At 42.8% G+C, this 13,298-nt stretch overlaps 2 protein-coding genes across 3 annotated transcripts; one reads left to right on the forward strand and one right to left on the reverse strand.

Moving 5' to 3' along the window:
- Positions 1 to 436: 436 nt before the first annotated feature.
- On the reverse strand, positions 437 to 6,500 carry LOC130188511 (suppressor of SWI4 1 homolog). Its single transcript, XM_056406901.1, has 14 exons — positions 6,332 to 6,500; positions 5,824 to 5,994; positions 5,494 to 5,595; positions 5,341 to 5,391; positions 4,978 to 5,148; positions 4,689 to 4,765; positions 4,342 to 4,449; positions 4,134 to 4,257; positions 3,969 to 4,047; positions 3,610 to 3,739; positions 3,360 to 3,517; positions 2,845 to 3,276; positions 2,749 to 2,780; positions 437 to 1,802 (listed from the first exon to the last, which is right to left on the reverse strand). Exons 1-14 carry the CDS (start codon positions 6,344 to 6,346, stop codon positions 846 to 848), a joined length of 2,607 nt encoding a protein of 868 aa, XP_056262876.1. The 5' UTR covers positions 6,347 to 6,500; the 3' UTR covers positions 437 to 845.
- Positions 6,501 to 7,754: 1,254 nt separating this feature from the next.
- Positions 7,755 to 13,298, forward strand: ccdc47 (coiled-coil domain containing 47). 2 transcript variants are annotated; one of them, XM_056407000.1, is made up of 14 exons: positions 7,755 to 7,904; positions 8,408 to 8,497; positions 8,908 to 9,212; positions 9,343 to 9,444; positions 10,128 to 10,302; positions 10,539 to 10,660; positions 10,759 to 10,824; positions 10,953 to 11,054; positions 11,194 to 11,304; positions 11,392 to 11,477; positions 11,573 to 11,631; positions 11,723 to 11,832; positions 11,925 to 12,092; positions 12,712 to 13,298. In XM_056407000.1, exons 3-14 carry the CDS (start codon positions 8,916 to 8,918, stop codon positions 12,790 to 12,792), a joined length of 1,479 nt encoding a protein of 492 aa, XP_056262975.1. In that variant the 5' UTR covers positions 7,755 to 7,904; positions 8,408 to 8,497; positions 8,908 to 8,915; the 3' UTR covers positions 12,793 to 13,298. The 2 variants fall into 2 exon arrangements, with proteins under 2 accessions (XP_056262975.1, XP_056262976.1); XM_056407001.1 differs by lacking the exon at positions 8,408 to 8,497 and having other exon boundaries at positions 7,756 to 7,904.

Raw genomic sequence — 13,298 nt, forward strand, 5'->3', positions numbered from 1 at the left:
GAGCCGCCAACACGCACTTCCGGGACTTCACAATAAAAGCACCAAGTTTTAGCTTCACAATAAGAGCCTTGTTTCTTAACCGTTGGTTTCAAACTAACTTCTACTGACGGGGAGGATGAACATCATATATAGTCATGTATGAATCTCGCTTTATATTATGATATAATATATGATATAAAACGTTTGACACTTTTCAATGCTTAATATAGGATGACAGAGGGGATTAGTGACAGAGGTAGTGGTCATGTCAAATGCATAAGACCACAAACAGTTATTCTTGTCCAGCAGAATAAAAAGGAGAACATGTGTGTGTTTCAGGCAAGGAATAGGCTATTTATGCAGCTTTTAACGCCCCTGTTTGGTTAACATCTGGGCCTGCATTAAAGAGCTAGAAGTAGCGGAAGTAATTTGTTGACCTCTCAAAAATTTACATTGGTGCACTCACAATACTGCCATGCATTTATTTGAATTATATTTACTTACTTTGTGTTTAATAAACCATTTTATTTGGATCAGGCTTGTGTCACTGTTGTCGAGCAAACTATAATTTTTTAAAATAATTTATAAAAACATGAACTGGGATGTAAAGTCAACATAATGCTTGAAAAACTTCATCAAAGACAACAGGATCCCTCTGCAATGAAGAAAAAAGCCTCTGAATACTCAAGCAACTGTGCAAGATTGGAACCTGAAGCAGAATGATGATAATCAGAATACAAACTAAGCACACTACAGCAATAAAGAAATCCTTATCACAGAGGATTATGCTGCAAATTCATCGCTTCAGAAATAACCCAGACACATTTTCACAGCATGAAAAGATGATGAAGTTCCCAGAAAAGCTGTCACGCAGCAGCTCTCTCCTTCCTCCTCGCCCCCCTGTGGTGGTCGTCCTCCGGGCTCTTCCCACAGCAAGCTACTCGCATACTGTCCACCAGAGCCATGTAGAGGACTGGATGGATGCACATGTTCAGAGTGGCCAGTCCCTTGGACACCTGGTACGAGTCATACACCCAACACACCGAGCTGTTGGGGTTGTGGATTCTCATGTACAGGTGATAGAGCTGGAAGATGTGGTACGGCACAAAGGAAATGGCATAAAGCACCAGCACCGATGAGACCAACAGGGCCACTTTACGTTTCTCCAGTGTGGTGACGCTGGCGTTTTTCCACACCACCGAAATCACCACAAAGTAAGAAGAGAAAGTCACCAGGAAGGGAACCAGACAACCAAACACAGCCAGGAACGTTCTGTACGCAAAGTGAGGGCTTTCATCCCCGAGCCTGTGGTCGCAGAAGGACACGCACAGGGTCGTGAGGTTGTGCTCAGTGGGGCAAACTGAGGAGAAGTGCAGCACGGGGCAGGAGATGACGCCGACGAGGACCCAGATGAGGACGCTGGCGGCCTTGGCGTGGCCGGGCTCGACGTGGGATCGGGTGAAGAAGGGGAACCGGAGGGCCACACAGCGGTTCACGCTTATCGCCATGATGAAGAAGATGCTCACGTAGAGGTTGCAGGTGAAAAGAAACTTCTCGAGTCTGCACACGGCGTCGCCAAACACCCAGTGCTTGTCCAGCGCGTAGTAGACGATGAGCAGGGGCAGGGTGAGCACGTACAGCAGGTCGCTGACGGCCAGGTTGCAGGCCAGGACGACCCCGGTGTGCCAGCTCCGTCTCTCTCGGACCGCCAGCAGCCGCAGGGCGAACAGGTTTCCGGCCAGAGCCACGAGGAACTCCACGCCGTACACGGAGGGCAGCAGGGCCTTCTGGAACTTCTCACACTTGGAGAAACTGGGCTCCATCTTCATTTTAGGCGACAGTCACTGTGTTGCTGGCACAGTTTTCCAGTTTAAAATCTGTAAATTTAAGTATTTACATTTTTGAATCAAAGTAAAATTATGTTTAGTCCATAAATGCTTGGACATTGACACCATTTTGGCTCTGTACACCACCACAATGGATTTGAAATGAAACAATCAAGATGTGCGTTAAGTGCAGACTTTCAGCTTTAATTTGAGGGTATTTACATCCACATCAGTTTGTAGGAATTAAAAGACATTTTATATGTGACCCCCTTGTAATTCCTCCACCGTTCATCTGATTTTATGGACCTGACTGTACGTAAAGACACATATTCAGAGACTTCCAGTTTGTAGATCTGTCTCTTTGGGGATATTCTACGTTTCTTTGTGGTTGAAGTCTTCCTCTCATCTCCCTCCCCCTGCCACAAGGTCTCTGGTCATTTCACAACTACTCAGAAACCTCAAGTCCTGTACAATCGTTGAGTAATCAGCCCAGAAGTAAATCTTTTCAAAGACGATTATTTAAAAAGGTGACAAATACATTACACTAAAAGTTAGATTTTAATTGCTACTTCATTTACCCATTGGCAAAAAAAGAAATATGAAATGTAAATAACCACTACTTACCACGAGGCAGCTGTGACATGAACAGAGTAAGTTTCCTGTGTGACAACAGTAAAAGCATGAAGAGCTTCAACTCAGTCACTTCCTCTCACCCTGTGCAATTACACAACTCGGAAGGAAAAACTTTCATGGCAAGACCAAATGTGATCAAAACATTCATCATTGTACTGAACTAAGAACTTTGACAATACAATCCTCCACTGTAGGTTGGTAAGATTTATTGAACAAGTACAGTTTATTCTACATTGTGGAAAATATAGCACTTTTCTCTTCTGTCCTGCTGATTTTCAGCAAGACAGTCTCTCAAACAAACATCTCTCACTGGTTTAAAGGCAACTGGGTGTTTGCTGCCACCTGGAGGCCGAGCATAGAAACGCATTCAAAGTCAAAGTCCTGAGAGGAGAAGAGGAGGTTCAGCCTTTCCCCTTCCTCTGTTTAGAGCCATGCTTTACTCCTGAGCCCTTCTTCTTGAAGGCCGGTTTGCCTTTCGAACCTTTAGATTTGAAGGATTTGTCCTTATTTCCACCGAATGTTTTGTTCCCGCCAAATTTGTTGTCCCTATCGCCAAGCTTCTTTGCTCCGAACGCATTTCCTCCGGGCTTCATTTTCCTTCCAAATGATTTATCCCCGTCCCCAGATTTCTTCCAGCCCTTTCTCGTTTTGTCTCCGTATCCTCCTGGACCGCTTCTCTTGGGTGATCTCGTGTCTCCGTATCCTCCTGGACCACTTCTTTTGGGTGATCTCGTGTCCCTGTCTTTTCTAAATGGTTGACCCGGTGACATCTTCCTCTTCTTGGCAGGTCCCCGATTTCTCTCTGAGGTATGCCTCCTCTTGTTAGCGGGGAACATGTCTGCACAGAAAATAGAGTATTGGTCAATAAAAACATTCAAAACAACCCTGAAGAGCTAATGCTCTACAGTATGTTATATTCACCTTCATCTGGCTCCTGTCCTACAGCCTGTCTGTAGTACTCCTCCTCATCATCAGATTCAACCGCAGCAACCTGACCATCGGGCATGCCGGGATCCTCCACCTCACTGTCCTCCTCAGCCTCCGCTTGTTTCTTTTTTATGCCTTCCAGACTCCTTTTCCTGTTAGCAGTTAAAACAAGAAGTCTTACACTGAAACAAAATGGCAAAATGGATCCAGCAGAAAAGTCAAATTATCTACACGGCCAAATTACTTGTTTAGGTCTCTTTTTTCCTTCTTCTCAGCAACATCCTGCTCCTGCTTTTTCCGGCGACCGGCCTTCTCCTTCAGCTGGGCCTCCTTCCTCTTCAGGATCTCCAGAATTTCCTCCTCCGTCTTTGAGACTTGCAAACAAAGTGCAAAAGAACTTCTAATTAGAGGACATATTTTTACCAGGTCTATATTAAACTCTGTAATTGTTGATGATGCATCAGTAAGCGTTTACTTAAGAGAAAAATCACAGAATTCATAATGATTTTGTCATCATGTACACCAGAATGTACTAAACAGGAATACCAAAGAAAAAAAAGAAAGAAATTCGGACTTCTTAAAAAAAGACAGGAGTGAACTCACTGGCGGTGTGATAAAGGATATTCCCATCTGCCATGCCCTCCTCGATCTTCGACAGTTGCAGAGTCATGCGAGGACCAATCTGAAGACAACAAAGGGCAACAATTCATATGCCATCCAAGCATCTCCATATTGTTTTCAGCGGCTTCCCCCCCTCCGCGCTCTCACCTCGGTCAAACGGACGGCACTCTGCTGGGACGCCATGTTGCCTCGGCCGGCGTAGACCTGCGGTAGTTCGGTGATGTTGTGCTCCCCGTCTTGCTCCGCTTCACTTTCTGAGAGGTTTGCCCCTCTGAGAAACGAAGGAAAGCACAAAATAGTTAATCATCAAACCAAAGTGCCTTTGACCCAAAACAATTGTACCAGAGAAACTTACTTTATCATCAGCTCACTGATGTCCTCAAACTTGCTCATGTTTGGGAACTTCTCCTGCATCAGCTTCTTGACTCCGCGGCTCATGCCCACTGGGACGACCTTCATGCTGCTGCAGGTTGGCAACATGTGAGCGTCAGTGGGACGTTTTCTCAGTAATATACAAGACATGCGGTAATTGTGTTGAGGCCCATCAGTACGTTTACTTTGAAAACAAAATCACTGAACAGTCATGTCACAATCTGTCTTCATCTGAGCCAATCTCCTTAGTGCTTTGCCATCAAAGCCTTTTGCTTTTTACAGCACTGAGAAAACAATGACTTACTGAATGTATATGACAATATTACTTACTAATGACGGAATTCAATTTCCTTGGTCACTGGGTTGTAATTCAGCAGCACACACCTCCGGATATTATTGAGGCTTACCTGGAAAACAACAGCATCCTTAGTTTTTTGCTCAAATTCAAGGTTAAAAGTTTACAACGCTGAAAGACTTAAAGACTCAGAAATCAGAAAGCGTTTACTTTGATTCTTCAAAGGGAATCTCAGAAGACTATACACTCATCACGCAAACAAGGCTTTAAATCTCAAGTCAACCAACGTGAGAATGATCCAACAGGCCTGCAAGAAGAACATACCCGTTGCACATTAATGGAAGGAAACATGTTCTGAAACATGGTGGCCATGAGTTTGACATGCATGCCATCAGATCCAAAGTTATTGAGGATAAGTAGCGGGTGGTGCGTGAACTGCTGCTCGTGCATCCGGTGCTTCTTCAGCGATGAAACCACATCTTTGACAAGAGCATACTGAAAATAGAAAAAGTTCAAAAGAGTCTTTAAAAAAAGTCGGATAAATAAATTAAGAGTTGAAAATGATTTGACAGTTTGGGCACATCAGTGCGTTTACTTTGAAAACATCACAGACAGTCAAGTAATAAAATGTCATCATCATCTGAGCCCATCTATACTTGCGTTTTCACCATGCATTCATATTCTTACCTTGAGCACTCGGAAATTAAGGGTGGGACCTTTGGGAAGTCGAGCCAGTCTCTGAAAGCACAATAAATGTGTTGGTGAATGGTGATACAGGCTTTACATGGCAAACCTGTAAAGTTCTTCAGTACCCAAGAGCGGTTGGTGAAGCGGTCTTACCAGGTGAATAGAGCTGGGAGTCTTGCTGAACATCATGAAGTGAGTCACTCCCAGTGGTCCTGCTACGGCGACAAAGTCCTTCAGCACGTTCTTCTTCCTAACCTGATCGTTGTTAAAAGCACAAACAGTTCAAAACAGTGAATATAGCAATTATTCTTATATTCCACAATACCTCAGGAAAACCTAAATACATTTACTCAAATATATCCAATAATAACCACACATCTACACCTGCGATGACATTTAACGCGGCGGAACGAGCGGCCCAAAGCACATGGCCTCATCCAGCAGCGTGAAGGGTCACATTTAGGTTTTACACGTTGGACAGACCTTCAAGGACTCGGCAGTGAACGGCTCCATGACTTTCCGCACGTCCAGGATGAGCTGACCCACGGTCTTCCCAATCTGACCTCGGTTGAACACGAAGGAGTGGGGAACAGCGCTGAAGTTCTCCTCGGCCACATGGTTAGCTGTTGCTCGGGACTTCTTCTGGTTCTTAGTCTAAAAAGGGACAATATCCATTAAATTGGTCATCATGCAAATGAATGGAAACAGGCACGTGACTGATTCCGGTGTGACTTCTTTGTTTTACGATAAAAGCGCAAATTTAGATGTAGCTAAAATGCAAGCTAACTTAAGGATAACCCCGCTCTGACGTTAGCTCGCGGACACTGGCTGTTACCTGCATTCATTATGTAGTTATCAAAAAAGAGTTGGTTTAAATGTTCACAATAAAACAGATGACGTTAATTAGCGTCTTGAATATAACTAAGTGTTAAGCTCACGCCAGGCAAACTCTCCACTTGAGGCTAACTTGCTCGCACAGGCCGTCACTTACCTTCGATTTCCCCATTATCCAGCGAACTGTAGAGCAGCTAAAGCTAGTCAACAATAACAACAATGAATGTTATCTCATTATCGTTTAGCTTTCAACGAAAATCACGTTCATTGTGACTGTTAAATGTGGACAACGAGCTAGTTTTACCGAGCGTCGTTTTAACGACTCAGCCAACGCAACACGTTCCACATGGTTCTACTGGTGTGTCACACACTAATGATTCCGTGTCGCTGAAATGTTTTGAGTGTATTGTGTTCCGACAAAAGTGTTCCGCGTCTGCAAAAAACAAACATTAACTGTGAAGTGCGTAGTTAACCGCTAATAAATACATAATAAAGTTTTAATTATCTTAATAACGCCACAACCTGTTTATTTAAGGTGTAACATTAACATAATGGGTAAGTTAGTTGAACGCAATACATTGGTTTAATGATAAACTCAAAAGGTGTTTATTAATGAGGGCTGTAAACTGTTCACAATTATTTAAAATATATAGAAATATAATTCGTGAAAATAAATAAATATAGCATGGGTGGATATGTACAGTATATGGTCATACAGCAGAATAATAGTATGCATGTGTTCATAAGAATATACATCTTAACTGCAAAAAAAAATCTAGGAGTTGGATGTTATAGTGTATGAATTCAATTACATTACATTACATTTATACTGTATAGCCCAAAATCAGAGGACTTTAAAATCTGAAAAAAATACGACATCCTCGATCTTTGACAGGGGGAAAAGTGGGAGCAACAGAGGAGGATTCCTTTCCCCGGATGGACAGAAGTATATTAGATGCTATGTGCAATGAATGAACAACATAAAAGAGTTTAAAAAAAACATTCAATGCATAAGATATACATTACTCATATAAAAGGACCAACTATCAAAATAACAGCAACAGTAACATAGTAGAATAACAATGATAATAAAAGCAGTAATAGTATTGGCAATACTCATTTCAATGAAACTAATAATACAATTAATGATAATAATAACAGCAGTGGGTGTTGGGCAGGACCAGGGTCCAGATAAAACCATGATCCATGTAAACCTGTGAGGCAACAAAGCACAAATACCGTGGAGAACAGAACAGAAGTCAAACAGAAGGAACACCCAGAGCTTAAGGAAATGGTTTGTAGGCTACTTCACTTTATATGTCATATTATAGTAGTCTATGAACTGTAATACAAACGGGTACTACTTCTGAAACAGACACAGGTGTAGTTATGTACTGTGACCACCGGAGGGCGCTGAAGTAATACAAACGCGAGCATTCAACGCCACTAAGGTAAACCCAGATAATAACAACAGTTTATGACAGCTTCCGGTATGAGTATTTCAAAATAAAACACCAGAGCGAATCAGAATACTACACATGCGAGTTTGTCACGTGGTTTCCATGGTGTTGAAGGGGGTAATTGATACATCCTACCGCGATACTTTTGCTTTGAAAGGTTGGTCCTATGTCGAATACTCTCCTGCTTCAGGCGTGACGGGAAACACAACTGCAAGGACAGTTCAAGCTTCTCGAGCCAGCGCTGCGTTTATTGTCTCAGTTATTCTCCAGGTATGTTCTTGTTTCGGTGCTTTTGTTCATTGGTTTTGTTGCAGCGAGTCTCATTTCCCGAGTTGCGTTAAGGAGAACAAGACTGCTTCACTCCTTTGGTCGCTAGCAAAAAGCTGCCATGCTAGTTAGCCCCCCCGTTAGCATGCTAATGCCAGATTTGCTAACGATAGAGTAAGTGAGAGCTGGGGGATGGGGCGGGTTTGATTGACGGTGTGTGTCTTCATCCTACGTGTCACTAACGCTGGATTAAATCACAACTATCATATTAGCTTGAACGCCTCTAAAAAAAAGTCACACATCACTTTACTTTAGCCTGTTAGCAAAGCTGACGTTGGGTTTCTGGCTAAAGTTAGTTGGCTGGCGACGGATTCAACCCCCAACTCGTCCAACTACTCAAGTCTAATTTGGCTGCGCCTTGACGTTGTGCCTAAATGTGTCATTAATAACGTCTAATCTCGACATAACTATGTATTATAGCTTTATATCCCTTTTTTTCTCTGAAGGCTAAGTGACTTAACGCTAATCGGGGACTAAATCAACACTTGAACTGGTGCTGAGTCGTTTTCTCGGTCCGCAGGGAGCTCCTGGGGGAGGTTTGTCACATGAATGCTTGTTATGTGAGCAGAGGGTGGCTTGGTTTCTATATTGTAGATTAGTTTAACCCTGGACTAGACAGGGTGGTAACTTATTACCAGAGGCCTCAGTTTGGGCTTTTGTGTTAAATATCTGTGGCCTGATAGGTTGACATTATCAGCTCACTTCATTTATGGCATGTGTTGCTTCCAGGTAGCCTAATTTACAAACTGAAACGCAAGCAGAATGGAGTAGATGACAGTTGTGAGAACTTAGATGTTCTTGCCTATTGTATAGTATTTGTATCGGGCACATGCATGTTAAACGTTTCCATTTGACCTTCTCTGTCTCTTCTTCCAACACCCTTATTATCATCATGTTTTCCTGCCTGTTGCATCATCTTTCTCTGTGCTTTCCCTTTTTGGTGCAGGTCCCACCATGGGGAGTCCGCGTCTCCTCTTAATTCCAGCACTGCTGCTCCTCCTGGCCCTTCCCTACTCCAAGGGACGCTACAACGAAGAATTTGATGATGGCGAGGACCTTGCAGACTTTGATGACAATGACTTCGCTGAGTTCGAGGACATGAACGACGATTCAGCAGCTGAGGCAGAAACTGCCCCTCCGTCTCGCGCCTCACTGGCCTCGCAGCCCGAAGAGGATGAGGATGAAGATGAAGCCACCGTGGAGCTGGAGGATGGCCTGGATGGGGATGGCTTTGAGGACTCCGAGACTCAGGTACATTGCCTTGTATTACTGTATACAGGATACAGTTTGAGCACATTTTCATCATAAACTAATTTTTTATTATTTATGGAGTTTTATTAATTTACGCTGTAGCTCATTGAACTCAATGTTTCCTTTTTAGGATCAAGACATGTACAGTAAATACGACCAGGAGGAGTTTGAGGGAATTGGAGACATGGAGAAGACGGGCCACTCCATGAAGGACCCCCTCATAATCCACACGGTAAACCGGGCTTATTGCTCAAATCTTCTGAGGCCAGTTTCACACTGTCTTTATCTAATTGTGATCTGCTGCGGCTCTGAAAGTGAACATAGTTCCAGCTACCTGCAAAGCATATGTTGTTGTCACTATACTTACTGTACAATTGTTAAGGAAACTTAACAATGGCTGCACTGGAATTGTAGTCTTTGGCAACTTGCCTTGAACCTAAATCACCATTCAGGTATTTTGATACTGATCAGAGCTAGACCGATTAATTATGTGTATGTTTAGTAATAAACTGTGTTAGACAGTGCTATACTCTTTTAAATCTAAGAATTTCTTTACACTTTTGCGAAATATTCTCTATTTCACTCAAGCTACTAAAGTTTATTGTTGCTGTTGGACGGAAATCTTGTATCTCAATATTTAGTCCCTTTTTTGCAACACAGACGTAAAGAGTGACCAATGCTTTCAATGCTATTGGTTACTCTTTACGTCTGTGTTCGTTAGACACATATTTAATCAATGATGCTCTGTGAGTCACTGCGACCGCCGGCAGCATGTTGGCTTGGAAAGGTGAAAGTGGCCCACTGTGAGCTTTGCAGCGGACCTCACCGCCTTAGTGCAGCTCTGATAATAACATTAAAAACAATCAGAGATTGCCAGAGCTTTAATACTAATGAATGCTTGTTGTTTCTCTGCAGGTTCCTGCACATCTGCAGAACAGCTGGGAGAGTTACTACATGGAGATCTTGATGGTCACCGGACTGTTGGCCTACATCATGAACTACCTCATTGGCAAGAACAAGAACAGTCGCCTCGCTCAGGCCTGGTTCGACTCACACAGGGAGCTTCTAGAGAGCAACTTTTCACTAGTGGGTGAGTTGTCTTCAGTATACAACACAGCAGCGTGTGAAAGCAACAGGTGACATGGGGACAGTCGGTATGAAGCGGAGCTTGTGTTAATTGGTATTTAGCCTAGTTTTTATTTTGTTTCGCACAATTGTCATCTTTCTTGTTTTGCTGTTGCTTCTATTGCATATTTCTACCATGTAAAGAGGCTGTGAGTACCTTTTTTTTTAAGGGGCTATACAAATAAAATTTATTATTTACAGGTGATGACGGCACCAGTAAAGAAGGAGTGAGCACTGGGAAGCTGAATCAGGAAAATGAGCACATCTACAACCTGTGGTGCTCCGGACGTGTGTGCTGTGAAGGCATGCTGATCCAACTCAAGGTACGAGAAGTGTGTTTTATCTATAGGACTGAATTGGTGTCACTAAATTGTGTTAAATATACCGTCATGTAATGGTCTTTCCTTGTGGTCTCATCCAGTTCCTGAAGAGGCAGGACCTGCTCAACGTTCTGGCCAGGATGATGAGGCCCGTCTGTGATCAAGTGGTACGTGCCCGTCGGATAGAAACTCAATACAAGCCTGTGAAGTGAAACACAAAATCTCGATGCACTGGACTGCTTCTACAAGTAGCCTCACAGTCATTGTCTCACAAACTGCGTCTCTCCGTTTGTAGCAAATCAAAGTGACTCTAAATGAAGACGACATGGACACGTTTGTGTTTGCTGTTGGCACCAAGAAGGCGATGGCCAAGCTCCAGAAGGAGATGCAGGACATGGTAAATATACTCCACCAGTTCTGCCACATCAAACGATGCGATTTAAACCTGTGCTTATTATCCAGTACTATTGGTACTACCTACAACTGGTTTATTCGTAGTCCGTGTTTCCCAAAATGACAATGGTCTTCCTCCACAGAGTGAGTTCTGCGGTGACAAGCCAAAGTCCGGAGCCAAATTTGGGCTCCCTGACTCTCTGTCTATTCTAAGTGAGATGGGCGAAGTCACAGACGGGGTGATGGACAACAAGGTAATGTCTCTCTATGCCCTTCACACACAGTGTAATGTTTCAGCGTTATTATAACAAGCTGTCTGCATCTGTTTTGGGGCTGTTTAGATGGTGCATTATATCACCAATAATGCTGAAAAGATCGAGTCCATTCAATTCTCGGACCAATTTTCTGGTCCAAAAGTTACGCAAGAGTAAGTATTTATGTCATCGTTTTGTCTTTTGAGTCTCTGACATGGAAGTCATTTAGATATTGTGATACTTAAAGTTCCTGTGTGGTTGTTCTTAGGGAGGGTCAGCCCTTAAAGCTGCCCGAGACCAAGAAGACGCTGCTGTTTACCTTTAATGGTGAGCATTTGGTGTCTCCTATCTTTACTGTTGCTCACAGCCCCATCATTTAATGTTGAAGTTTAATGTCATTTTGTGTGTGTGTGTGTAGTGCCTGGTATGGGCAACACTTCTCCCAAAGACATGGATTCTCTGCTCCCCCTCATGAACATGGTGATCTACAGCATCGATAAAGTCAAGAAACTCCGTCTCAACCGAGAGGTCAGCAGGATTCTAGCGCTTTGGTGCCTCATAGTGCATCTAAATGACCACGCACTTATTTGACGTACCTTTTATCCTCCCGGCATATGCAGGGCAAAATGAAAGCTGACAGGAACCGGGCCCGTGTGGAGGAGAACTTCCTGAAGCAGACTCACGCTCAGCGGCAGGAGGCGGCACAGACGCGCCGGGAGGACAAGAAGAGAGCCGAGAAGGAGAAAATCATGAACGAGGAGGACCCTGAGAGACAGCGTCGCCTGGAGGTCAGAAATGGCCCGAACAAAACAACTCTTGAAGAAACAGTTTAACCTTTTGGGAAATCTGCTTATTCTTGTTCTTTCTTACGAGTTGATTGATAATTATTTCTGTGTTCCTAAAGGCAGCACTTAAAGCAGTGCCGCATACTTGCTGAAGTTAATGTACTTTTATGATTCTTGCACTTTGGTTGAATGTGAGTCGCTTTGAATAAAAGCATCAGCTAAGATGTATGTAATATAAATAACACTTATCTTTATGATAAATATGATGCTATATATATATATATAGCTTAGCATTTAGACTGCAACCTGGGGTTACAAATCTAGATTGGCTCAGTCAAAAGTAACAAAATCTACTTCTAAGAATGTTTTTAAATGTAATTTAAAATGCTTTTATTTATTTATCTGTATATAAACCAAAGCTTATAAATAAGACATTTTACAAATATGAATGTGCCTTTATTGTTTTACACTTTGTTTATATATATATAGTGTTTTACACTTTCATGTCTTTTGGCTAAATCAGCTGTAGCTACATGTTTACTGTACATCCGTGACAATCTTCTCACCTCAACTTTCAGCTTGAAAGTTATTGAGTTTTGAATATTTCTTTCTTTCTTTTTAGGAAGCGTCCCAGCGACGTGACCAGAAGAAGATCGAGAAGAAGCAGATGAAGATGAAGCAGATCAAAGTGAAAGCGATGTGAAGGACCACCACAGTGGTTACAAGCACACATGAAGGAGGTGCTCAGCTCGCCGCAGCTCTGGCTCAGTCGCTCTCAACAGACATCCTGTGCCTCCCGGTGTGTCAACTTCTGCTGTCTCTGTTCCCACCTGCTCTATTTGGTGTGGCTCAAGCCAAATGACGAGAGAGTGAACTATCGATGTCAAGTGGGAGGGACCTTTTTCCACCGTCACGACACCACATTTTTGTATCGTTTTCAAATTAATTGGCTCTCTGTTTGAAAGCTGTGTTGCTCGGGAGCTATTTAAGCTTCATCTGCTGGGAAAGAACACACTATTTAGTGGTTTTGAGCCATGTTTTTAAAATGCATCGTTGTGTGTTCATTGGAAATTTATTAGCATTAATATAATCTTGAAAGATAGTATCAAAGAAATTTTAATTTATATCTGATGTTGGTTTTTTGCAGGCTGTTTCTAATTATTAACTGAGCAAACCTAATAAAATGCACTGGAGTCTGTTGGAAAACTG

The sequence above is a fragment of the Pseudoliparis swirei genome, chromosome 23, assembly GCF_029220125.1.
Source record: "Pseudoliparis swirei isolate HS2019 ecotype Mariana Trench chromosome 23, NWPU_hadal_v1, whole genome shotgun sequence".
Taxonomy (NCBI): domain Eukaryota; kingdom Metazoa; phylum Chordata; class Actinopteri; order Perciformes; family Liparidae; genus Pseudoliparis; species Pseudoliparis swirei.

What these genes read in the sequence shown, in the direction of transcription:
- LOC130188511 (XM_056406901.1), bottom strand. An exon ending in TCACTGCCGAGTCCTTGAAG is followed by an intron (nt 5,596 to 5,823) that starts GTCTGTCCAACG and finishes AACAACGATCAG; the next exon opens with GTTAGGAAGAAGAACGTGCT. An exon ending in ATCAGTGAGCTGATGATAAA is followed by an intron (nt 4,258 to 4,341) that starts GTAAGTTTCTCT and finishes TTCGTTTCTCAG; the next exon opens with AGGGGCAAACCTCTCAGAAA.
- ccdc47 (XM_056407000.1), top strand. Translation starts at nt 8,916, where the DNA reads ATGGGGAGTCCGCGTCTCCTCTTAATTCCAGCACTGCTGCTCCTCCTG. An exon ending in GCATGCTGATCCAACTCAAG is followed by an intron (nt 10,661 to 10,758) that starts GTACGAGAAGTG and finishes GGTCTCATCCAG; the next exon opens with TTCCTGAAGAGGCAGGACCT. An exon ending in AACTCCGTCTCAACCGAGAG is followed by an intron (nt 11,833 to 11,924) that starts GTCAGCAGGATT and finishes CGGCATATGCAG; the next exon opens with GGCAAAATGAAAGCTGACAG.